Here is a 12,008-nt window from a genome sequence, read left to right on the forward strand (position 1 = left end):
GTCTTGTATGTAACTAAATGCTTTTCTCTTCCTACTTTTAAAAGGAGTCTTTTTTGTGTTTAACCTTTGGCATTTTAATTATGATGTCTCTTGGCATAGTCCTCTTTGGGTTCATCTTGTTTGGGACTCTCTGCACTTCCTGGACTTGTATTTCTATTTCCTTTGCCAGATTAGAGAAGTTTTCAGTCATTATTTCTTCAAGTAAGTTCTCAATCCCTTGTTCTCTCTCTTCTCTTTTTGGTACTCTTGTGATGCAAATGTTGTTACACTTGATGTTGTCCCAGAAGTCCCTTAAACTATCCTCATCTTTTTTATTGTTTTTTCTATTTGCTATTCCAATTGGGTGTTTTCTGCTACCTGTCTTCAAAATTGCTTATCTGAGTCTCTGCTCTTTGTCTTATCTGTTGTTGATTTTATCTAATGCACTCTTTATTTCAGTTATTGTATTATTCATTTCTGACTTGTTCTTTTTTATGGTTTCTATTTTTTTTGTGTAAGCTCTCACTGAATTCCTCTATTCTTCCCCTAAATTCATTGAGCATCCTTATAATCAGTGTTTTGTACTCTGTATCTGGTAGATTGCTTGCCTCCATTTCATTTGGTCTTTTTCTAGAATTTTGTCCTGTTCTTTCATTTGGGACATGTTTCTTTGTCTCCTCATTTTGGATGTCTCCCTGTGTTTGCTTCTATGTATTAGGTAGATCTACTATATCCCCCAGTCTTGGGAGTTTAGTCTTATATAGTAAATGTCCTATGAGACCCAGTGGCACAGTCTCTCTGGTCACCTGAGCTGGATGCTGCAGGGGTATCCCTTGTGTAGGTTGTGTGTGCCCTCCTGTTGTAGTTGACCCTCAATTGCTGTTGGCACATCAGTGCGTGGGATTGATCTTCAGGCTGACTGGCTGTGAAGACTGGCTGTGACTACAGCAGATGAGCTGTTGTGTTATGGCTGACCCCCACAGAGTGGGATTCTCTGTAGTGAGGCTCTGCTGCCTGCTGAGTCCACCTTTTGGGTGTGTCATTTGTCCAGCTAATTGGGTGGTGCTGTAGTGTGGTCGGAAGCTGGCTACCAGGTACGTTGGTTCTGGGGCTCTTGAGAAAGATTCTAGTACAGTCTTAGGTCAGCCACTGCCTGTTCCTGGCCCAAGGCCACCTAGTAAGAGCCACTAAATGATCTGCAATTGGTAGCTGCCTGTGATGGGCTTGGAGGCAGCTGGGAGAGGCCATGCTGCAAACTGAGGCTAGCTGCCACTGGTGCCAGGCTGGGGGCTGCTTAGCAAGAGGTACAGTGCACTCTGAGGCCAGCCACTGCTTGTTTGGTATTTGTGGGCCTTTCAGAGATTTTAGGGAAGTCCACAGCTCAGGCTGAGACTGGCCGCTTGTGAGAAACAGCTTCTGAAAGAGGTTCAGGCCTGTGAGCCAGTTGGGTAAGGTCAGTCCTCAGGGAATCACCTGGGTTGGACAAGCAGCATTAGCTGGCTTGATGGAGACTCAGATTTGGTGCCAGCCTGAGCCTGCAGGCTGGGTGTGGGAAGGGCTCAACAAAGGAACAGTGGCTCCTGCCAGCACTTCTGTCCTGGATAGAGCTGCCCCTTCAGCCTTCTTCCAGAAGCCAGACAATTCAGTTCCTCCCCATATGTCCCTGGCACTTTTCAAGCTGCTACCTTAGCACGGGAGCTCAGAGCAAGTGAGTCCATCAGTGAGTAAGTCTATGGATGGGCCCTTTAAGAGGAATGCCTGGGACTCCAGCAGCCCTCCGTCTCACCCAAACAGAATCCCCATTGATTTTCACAGCCATGTGTGGGGACTCCTCTTCCTAGCACTGGTGGTGTGGTTTGAGGAGCCCAGGGTGCATCTGGCACCCCTCACTCCTTGGGGGGGACCTCCACAGTCAGATATCTTTCCTGATTCTTAACCATTACAAGTGGGTATGGGCCCAGCTGTTCCGCATCTCCAGCCCTCCTACAAGTCGATGTGACTTCTTTCTCTCCCTAGTTATAGGAGTTCTGTTCAACTAGACTTCAGGTGGTTCTCAAGAGTTGTTCTATAATTTAGTTGTAATTTTGATGTGGTTGTGGGAGGAGGTGAACACAGCATTTGCCTACTCCACTATCTTGACTGGAAGTTCCTCACTTTGTATATATTTTTATAAATCGAGCTCATACTGTATATCATTAACTTTATGATCTACCTTTTCCACTTAATATATCTCATGAGGACTTTCCTTGTCATTAAATAGTTTTAATTTTCCACTTTTAATGGTTTTGTAATATTCTATTGTAAAGTTATGTTGTTTTGTTCCAGTTTTAATGAGAGATAATTGACATATAATATTGTATTATTAGTCCAAGGTATACAACATAATGATTGTGTGTGTGTGTGTGTGTGTGTGTGTGTGTAGCAAAATGATTACCACAATAAGTTTAGTTAAATCAACTACCTCCCATAGTTACAGTTTTTTTCTTCTGGTGAGAACCTTTAACATCTTCTCTCTTAGCAACTTTTAAATATACAATGCTGTATTGTTAACTATAGTCACCAGGCTATACATTATATCCTCAGAACTTAATTATTTTATAACTGGAAATTTTTACCTTTTGACCACTTTCACCCATTTCCACCATCCCCACCTCTCGCAACCACCAATCTGTTCTCTGTATCTATGAATTCAATTTTTTTAGGTTCTACATATAAGTAAGATCATACAATATTTGTCTTTCTGTCCTATTTATTTCACTTAATTATAGTTCTCTCAGGGTCTATCCATGTTGTTGGAAATGACAGGATTTCCTTCTTTTTTAATAGCTGAATAATATTCTATTATATATGTATATCACATATTTTAAAACCATTCATTCATTCATGGACAGTTAGATTGTTTCCCTGTCTTGGCTATTATAAATAATGCTGCAGTGAACATGTCATTTCCTTTGGATATATACCCAGAAATGGAATTGTCAGATCATATGGTAGTCCTGTTTTTTAATTTATTGAGGAACCTCCATACCGTTTTCCATAATGACTGCACCAAGGGTTCCCTAACAGTGTACAAGGGTTCCCTTTTCACCACATTCTTGCCAATCCTTGTTATCTCTTATCTCTTCTCTTTTTGATAACAGCCATTCTAACAGGTGTGAGGTGATATTTTATTGTGGTTTTGATTTGTATTTCCTTGATAATTAGTGATGTTGAGCATCTTCTCATGTACCTTTGGCCATTTGAATACACATGGAAAAATGTGTATTCAGTTCCTCTGCCCATTTTTAAATTAGATTTTTTTTTTTTTGCTATGGAGTTGTATGAGTTCTTTATATATTTTATAAATTAACTCTAAGTTATATTGTTTCTTAACAATTCTATTATGGTAGGATATTTGTGTTGATTTTGCTATTATAAATAATACTGTGGTGATCATCTTTGCAAGAAACTGTGTTTAAATTTCTGATGTTTTTATTGAGATATGTGATAGAAGGAAAATTGTTTTATCAAATAGTAAGCATTTAAAACTAGTATTATATAATGCCCAGTTGCTTTCCAGAGAGGCTATATCTGCTTGCTCTGCCTGTAAGTGATTTTTAAATAACTTACCACCTGTAAGTTATTTTTAAGGGAAGACTATCAACCCACTGTCTTTACCATTTTTAATTTTTCAGAAAGAGTTTTAAATAATAGGCATCATAATTATAAGAAGCGTGAAAAAGTCTTTTGGGCAGGGAGGAAAATATTAAAATAATCCTAGAGAAAAGTTGAAGGGAAGTGCTGCAGTTACATAAAGGAAGGCTTCAGTTATGTTTGCACATGAAACATGTAACAGCCTGGAGCAGTGGGAAGAACATGGGGAGTGAGAAGAACTAACTGTGCCCAACCCTGAGACCTCTGAGAAGCAGACAGTCCCGGAGGTCCCCTCGAGCCCCACATTCCATTATTGTCTCTAGATAGACAGGAAAACGGTGGGAATGGAGTCCTTAAGTGGTTTACCAGTCTCAAAGGATAGCAGACTTTGAATGGAACCTATTCATCTTCTTTCCCTTTTCTGCCTCAAATTAATCTCCCAACCCTATCCTCATCCTTCTGCCCACTCACCTCCTCAGTCATGCAGACTCCACTGGACTCAGCCCCTCTGACGGGCCGCTACCCCATACCACAGGGAGCTTATCAAATCCCTGTCAGGAATGAAACTGCACTCTCTGGGGCTTCGTGAAATGGAGGCTTGGTATTGATTCTTTGCCAGCACTTGAGCATTTGACAAGCTTAGCACGAGCATCGTCTCTGCTTCCCTCAGAATCAGTGATAAGATTATGAGGAGAGCAAGTCTCAGAGCTGCATTTGTTTTCCATCAGGCAAGGGCAGCATTTAATATGCAGATATTAGTTACCAGGGAAGAAGACAGCAAATGAGGCAAAACGCAACCAGGAGAATAAAAAGTTATTTTAATAAGCTATGTCATGAGATCTTCCCTGCAGCAACTCTCTCCCTGTATCTTTCAGGTGGCCTTAATTTGAACCCCTTAAAGTTTCTGGTTTTTGACTGGAACTGGAGAGATCAGAAATTGAAGAGGATGATGGACATTCCCGAGGTACCATGTAACCAGCAATTGCCTTTAATCTTTTCTTTTTTTTTCCAAATTGAATTCGAGTTCAAACACAGTCATAAAGTCTTTGACATGGGGAGCCAGCACATTTTGGCCTTTGAAAGTTACTCTGAAATAACGACAATTACAGAGTCCATCTCACCCCTTACATATATCTCTATTCTTTCCATGTGTTTTATATGAATCAGCTTTGTTTCTTCACTAAGTGACCCATGGCCTCTGCCCCACTGGGGACCATAGCTGTACCGTACCTTTGAGAAACAGGAAGATCTGACGGAGTTGGCACATCTCCGTGTGCCTTGCTGTAGACACATGATCACCTTTGCTTTTCATCCTTATAAATACACTTGGAGACACAAATCTGCCTCGTTGCCCACATGTCCACATCCCCCAAATCCCACTTACTTAAGTTAGAGGGCTATTTTGGTTTGGGGGGGATGGGGACATTTTTTGATGTCTCAGTGGATTAAGACTGACTGAATACCTTTGTGGGCATAGCATTAGCTCGTTATGTATTTATGAAAGTAATCCATTATCACCATAATGTGAAAAATTGATTTGCCACCCACCATGTTATCATGGGGCTAATTTTTCAATCTAGCCAGATGTTCAGAAGTAGCTGTTGGAGAGAAAAGGATTTGTGCAGTAAAAAACATGGCTGCCAGTCACCAGCCAGGAATGAATCATGGCAGTAACTTGTGAAGAGACATAGAATTACTCCTAAAAACATACTGAATGAATTAATTTAACACATAAAACTATACCCCCAGAATGACCAGACCTGATTATAATTGATTGGTGAGTTATATCAGACATTTCAAGTTGAGACAATTTTTTTAGTTACCCACACACACACAGAATCACACTCACTCTGTCTCCTGAACTGACTGATTTTTTAAAAATTGTTTTAACCAATTTTATGTCTGGCATGTGAAGCCATATTGATAATTTCAGTTGCAATGTTAAACTTGAATAGTCCACCATGAGTTTTCTAATTCTAATAATAAGGAGAAATAGTAACAAAAAAAAAAAAAACTTGTCACCTATTGTTTTTATTATGTTGATGTTATTATTAGCAGTTATCCTATATCAAAATATTATGTATAATCTGGGCACACTTTGAATATCTTTAGTGGGATTCTTTTGTATGAGTTTTTTTTTGAGTGGCTATAAACAAACGACACTTTAACAAAACGGATGTTTTATATACTACCTCTTCCTTTACTTATGTAACTTTCAACTCTGGATAAAATATGGGTTAGGACTTTTGTCATCCTTGATTCTGTTCATAACAGCTGCATAAATACCAATACCAGGGAGTCCAGATGGTTGAATTTATTCACAAAGACCATCTTTTCTTGATCTTAACCTTTTTTTTTTTTCCTCATTTAGATAAGAAAGGAGGTTTTTGAACTTCTGGAAATGGGAGTCCTCAGTCTGTGCAAGTCAGAATCTTTGAAGCTGGGCCTTTTCTAAATCTGGGTCCTAATGAGAATTCCAGTTTTCATAGTGGGATTTGCATCTTGTTTAATGGCTCTGGAGTACACTGCAATCACTCAGTTGTTTGATTATGTTAACTGTATCACAAGGTGGATCACTCGGAATGTTTGATGGGAGCTGTTTGACCAAAATGAATCTGTCCTTTGCCAACTTTCTGTATAATAAAGTATCACTAGCTTATTTTTCTTTCACCGAGTGGCCTCTGATGTGACTGTGTAGGAAAAATGAAACCTTAGGCAAACTGCTTCCCGCTCTGAGCCTCGGTTTTGTCATCTGCAGAATGGGGATGCTATCTCGCAGGATTGTTGAGGATTCCGTGTGATGGTACATGTGAACCAGATCTGTCAGTTGTAACGCCTGGTCCCAGAGTGAAGGGTGGCTGTGGTAGTGATTAGAAAGGGCTGCAAGTGTATGTGGCATGTTGTAAACATATAAAAGACAACAATATAACTACAACTGTCTTACTCATTTACTGTTCAACTTGTTGAAATAATTTCAGACTTACAGAACAGTTACCAAAATAGTATAGAGAATTCCCATATCCCCTTCCCCCAGCTTCTTGCAATGTATAACCATGGTACAGTTAACAGAAACTACAGATATTATTTGGATTTCATTAGTTTTTCCACTAATGTGCATTTTCTACTCCAGGATCCAATCAAGGATCCCACATTGCATGTAGTCGTCCTGTCTCCTTAGTTTCCTCGGATCAGTGACTGTTACTGTCTTTCCTTTGTTTCATGCCCTTGATACGTTCGGAGAGAGTCCTGATGAGGTATTTTGTAGAATGTCCCTCAATTTGTGTTTGTCGATTGTTTTGAGGTTCTGAGGTTTTGGGCCAGAATATCACAGAAGTGATATGTCCTTTTTAATGCATCATAGCAGGGGGTACATATTATGATATCCATGTGTCTTATTACTGGTGATGTCAACCTTGATCACCTACCTACCTAGTTATGGTGGTATCTGCTGATTTTCTCTACTGCAAAGTTACTATTTTTCCCTTTGTGATTAATATCTATCTTGGGGGGAATACTTTGAGGCTATGCAAATATCCTTTCCTCATACTTTGCCTACTAATTTTAGCAACATTGGTAATTCTTGCCTGAAACCGTTATTACTAGAGTGATTTTTCTGTTTCCCTTATTGCTTCAACACGTATTAATTGGAATTCTGTAAGAAAGAGCTGTCTCTTTTACACATTTACTTGCTTGTTCAGTTGTTTATTTACATGAGTATGGACTCATGAATGTTTATTTTGTTCTTTGGATGATAACTCAATACTATTGGTTTTTATTTTGTTGCTCAAATTCACTTACTTTTTTACGCATTTAAATAATGTTTATTGATTACCCATTCTCTGTCAAGCATCATTTAGGGCTTTCACTTGCATACAGTCTGTCATGTTTAAAGGAAAAGTGCTATTGTTCACATTTAATAGATGATGAAACTGAATCTCAGAAAGGACATGCATAAGTTTTAAGTAACAGAACCAGAAGTCAAACCCAGATCTCCCATTTTCACTTCTGAACACCATGATTGCCTGTTTAGGGACTCAAGCATATAAAACAAATAAGAGATTTAAAAAAAAAAAAAAAAAGCAAACAGATGCCACCATTAGTGTATAAAATTCCACATTTGAATGTTGTGAGATTTTAGATGAGCCTGGCACTCTAGCAAGTCGAACTCCAGCAAACACACACTTCCACACACTAATGACTTGCTGCTGGTGCCCCTCTGTGGTCTGGAAGCCCAACGCAGGGGCGTTTTCTCAAAGAAAAGAAAAGCAAGTTCTGTTTTGCAGGACCCTGACTCAGGCCCACCTAGTTAGAGGCAAAAGAAAATAAGCCACCACAATGTGAAAATGTATTCAAGCTATAGCTAAACTTAGCCCATTATTTTAATCTCTTTAATCGTAACATGTGAGGTGTTCTTGGCCAATAGTAAGAAAAAAAAGGGATTATATGCCTTCCCAATACGGGCATTTAACTTCCTGTCAAGTGACATGTCTTAGATTAATCTGGAAGAACACACCAAGCATGAGTATATAAGAGGACAGATTGGCAAATTGAGATATGCAGTCTGTGCATGTCAAAATTCGGACCAATCCACTAAGCCATTAGTGACTTACCAAAACCAAAAAATGAGACCATCGTGAATATTATGTGTTCATGTAAGTATGTGTGGGTGTAACTATACCCCACACATACAACCACTTCCTGATTCAGCCTCATATTTAGTACATTTGTGTCCCAGCAGTTAATAGGAAAAGGCAGTGAAATATGAGGCAACCCCATATAGACAAAATGACTGGTAATGCCTGAGGAGACCGTCTACACAGCAGTTAAATAGAAATGAAAGCCAGGACTTAAAAAAATCGCTCTCTGAGGTTTCTGATACTACAACACAACAGCTGCTAACAAATCGTCACCTCCATATCATTCTAGAACAGTGGTTCTCAGCCAGGGGTGATTTTGCCCTCCAGGGGCCATTTGCAGAGACATGTTTGGTTGTCACGACTAGGGGGCTGCTGCCGGCATCTAGTGAAAAAGTTATGACTGGTATTTAGTCAGTAGAGGCCAGGGACAGTTCTCGACAACCCTACAGGATAGCCCCCACAACAAAGACACATCTGGCCAAAAATTTCTGTACTGCTGAGGTTTAAGATCCGTGTTCTAGAAATTTGAAAAGCAGAGCATATGAAATACAATTGCATGCTTGAAGTAGATTTATTTAGAAGAGAGAAATATGTAAATACGAAAGTACTTATAAAATGTGTATCTGGCTGTCTCTCAAGAGCATTGCCCCAGAAATGTGTTCACTTACTGCCTGTGATGGTTCATTTTATGTGTCAATTTGACTGACCACAGGTGCCTAGATAGTTGATCAAATATTATGCTGAGTACTTCTGTGAGGGTGTTTTTGGATGAGAGTAACACTGTAATTGGCAGATTGCCCTCCGTAATGGGGGGGGGCACATTCTGTCAGTTGGAGGCCTAAACAGAACCAAGGTTGAGTACCCCTCCCCCACTGAGTAAGTGAGAATTCTGCCGTCCAACTGAACCGGCAGCTCTTCCTGGCTGATGGCCTTCAAACTGGGACATCGGCTCTTCCAGATTCTATAGCAGCTTTTGGCCTTCAGACGCCAACTGGGATATCGGTTCTGCAGATTTTGGACTTGCCAACCTCCTCCATAATCTTGTGAGCCAATTCCTTATAATAAACCTCTCTCTCTCTCAGTATATACGTGTATATCCTATTTGTTCTGTTTCTCTAATATACTAGCTGTGAAGCTCCTTTTAGTTTGGGATTTTGGTTAGTTTGGTTTTGTTGTTTTTATTTAAAAAAAAAAACCTAAGAGATATTGTTCTTATTAGTTTGTTACTATAATGACCCTTTTTCTAGGCGTTATCTATGTAGTATAATCCCACCCAAGGTTGGATCAAGTACCTAGATTGCAAACATACCTGGTATTCTGTTGGCCAACTCTGTGGATAATCTAATCTTAAAGGCTATTATTGCCTTTTTTTTTTAAATATATTTATTCTTATATTGGCCAAAACAAATGGCCTTGGAACCAGCCTTCTTTTTTTCTTTTTTTTTTTTTTATTGGTTTCAGGTGTACAAAACAATGTAATAGTTAGACATTTCCCCCCTGGCAAAGTGATAACCCCCCTCCCCCAATCTATTACCCCTCTGACGTCGTATATATATATGTTACAATTTCATTGACTCTATTCCCTATGCTGTATTCTATATCCCATGACTACGTATGTATTTATTAAATTATAGTTGGCATTCAATATTATTCATCTTCAGCTTCAGGTGGCTTTTACTGCCTTTTAAAGCCAAGCTCTTGACCATGTTTATTTAGTAAAATACATTGTAGATGTGAACTAGAAGTGTTTCCTGCCTTCTTCTCACACAAGGCTGTCTGGTTCCAACAGCAATACTCATCACCACCTCCCAACCAGATTCAAAAGCCGTGCTGAAAAGTTCCCATTGCTATTTGTGCTTCCCCCCCCCCCCCAATCTTGCAGGTTGGAAGCTTTGATTCTGAATTGGAAACCTCCTAATGTAAGTATTTGCATTTACTTTGTATTCTTTTAAACTAGGTACATTTGTCAAAGTCATCGCCTCCTTTAGGACAAAAATAGTCCGGCATGGATTTCCTGTGCAATGTTAATCAAAAAGGAAGTTATGGGCTCACCTAATTTGGAAAATATCCTAATTCTACATCTTAACTGCGTCTTAAAGAAAAGGAAGTAATAATTAACAGCCTATTGAAAATGATCTTAACGAATGTCTAATAACTGATTAAAAAACGCAAGCCAAACCAGTAATACTATATTGCAATTTTGATTATTTAATCATTATCTGTCTTTCTCTTCCTTTCTCTGGCCTCAGTTGGGCTACTCCAAAGCATGTGCTTGGGAAAGGTTAGAAAAGATGTTTTTAAACTACATTTTCTACGGGAGTCTTTCTTGTGGGTGAAAAAATTGGAAGCTGCTGAGATTAGACATCTGTGTTCTACAATCCCTGTTTGTTTCTCCCTTCCTCATTATCACAAATAGCAAAATTTGCTGTAATCTGGGAGCATTTCCCAATTTAGTTTATATTCATGTAAGGGGATAGCCACATTTGAAAAAAAGCTGAGAGCCCTAACTTTTATTTTTTGTATTAACCTCCAAGGATTTAGACAAGTCCTTAAAGTTAAATCCATTTTCCCCTTTTCAGGAAGGGATTGCCTTGAATTAGTCACCACATCTCAGAAATAGCCCATTGAACCCTTCCCTGTGTGGCCAGATGTTGGTTTATACAGATCCTGCTGAGGAGTATTCCTTCTCAGCACGGCATTTAGCACAAAGCTTTTTGAACCTAAGTTAAATATACCTAATAGTGGCTGACTGAGGAGAGCTGTACTTCTGCTGAATGTCGGTTCTGGTTCAGGCATAATTCCAGGAAGCCGAAAGACTGCAACTACAAAGGAAGGTTCACATCATTCTTAAGTTAATATTACCATTATGTGGTATTACTATTAGTAGTCATGTTATAAATGTCTTAGAAGTGTATCTCCATCACCTGCAGCTTCAAAATGGACAATACATCCCAGATTTCTCAGTCCAGGCTGCCAGACAGCACCGCCTTGAAGCAGCAGCAATTACCCGCCTACAAGCTCCAGCTCTCAGCCACCAAAGTCCTCACTGGCTTTTTTATCACAGGAGCATTCTGCCTCGGCATGGGCATCCTCCTTATATTGTCTGCAAAGAGCACCAAGGAAATAGAGGTTTGTCCCTTCTTACATGTTTAACGCAATTTCTAAACATTGTCAGCTTTGGGACTCTAAATGAGTGGTCTGTTTGAGAAGACAGCCCCTCAACAGGGAACTAGATGAGACTGGAACATCCCTTTTCCAGCTGGCAGGTGCAGATGACGACAGAGCCTCTGTGTGGTGGCATCATTCCTCCCTGTCCCCTCCTGAGGACAATCGCTTTGACACTGGTCGGCTCAGCCGTACTGTACAGGGCTCCGGGAAAGTCAGGAGGTTTTTATGCTGGCAGAGGACTGAGCAAGCAGTTGATAGAAGTGAGAGAAGGAGAGGTGACGCCAAATGACTGCCAGATGCCCATGAATCATATTAATAAAAAGAGTGACGAGCCAAAGACAGAGGTCTCAGTTTTGCCCCACTTTCAAGCATAGTGTCTTTCCCTTTGCACATGAACTCCCCCTGAGATCATCACTTTAATCTAGGAAAGGCAAGGACCCAACGCTTTCTGGCCTCTTAAGGAGGTAAAACAGCGTGTGGTATGCACAGAGAGCTCGGCCCCGGCTGTCTTGTTCAACATATCCACAGCCTCTTCCTTGGACATTGCCCAGTACACAATGGACACACACTTACTGAAAAATTTGGATTAGA

At 40.0% G+C, this 12,008-nt stretch overlaps 2 protein-coding genes across 12 annotated transcripts in view; both read left to right on the top strand.

Annotated features, from left to right (window-relative positions):
• The window catches only part of CMSS1 (cms1 ribosomal small subunit homolog), a 335,684-nt gene extending 329,404 nt beyond the window's left edge, over nt 1-6,280 (top strand). For all 8 annotated transcript variants that reach the window (XM_033125717.1, XM_033125730.1, XM_033125724.1 and 5 more), the window contains 2 exons: nt 4,488-4,576; nt 5,984-6,280. In XM_033125717.1, coding sequence (XP_032981608.1) covers nt 4,488-4,576; nt 5,984-6,067 — 173 coding nt within the window. In that variant the 3' untranslated portion in view covers nt 6,068-6,280. The remainder of the gene's footprint in view (nt 1-4,487; nt 4,577-5,983) is intronic.
• Nucleotides 6,281-9,833: 3,553 nt separating this feature from the next.
• LOC117032117 (cell cycle control protein 50C-like) overlaps nt 9,834-12,008 on the top strand; it is a 43,242-nt gene continuing 41,067 nt past the window's right edge. For 3 of the 4 annotated variants that reach the window (XR_004424683.1, XM_033123339.1, XM_033123363.1), the window contains exon 1: nt 9,834-11,378. Coding sequence is in view for 3 of the 4 variants with exons in the window: in XM_033123339.1 (XP_032979230.1) it covers nt 11,187-11,378 (192 nt within the window). In the remaining variant the exon portion in view is untranslated. The remainder of the gene's footprint in view (nt 11,379-12,008) is intronic. The other variant, XM_033123353.1, reaches the window with a different exon arrangement.

This window comes from Rhinolophus ferrumequinum, chromosome 2 (assembly GCF_004115265.2).
Source record: "Rhinolophus ferrumequinum isolate MPI-CBG mRhiFer1 chromosome 2, mRhiFer1_v1.p, whole genome shotgun sequence".
Taxonomy (NCBI): Eukaryota; Metazoa; Chordata; class Mammalia; order Chiroptera; family Rhinolophidae; genus Rhinolophus; species Rhinolophus ferrumequinum.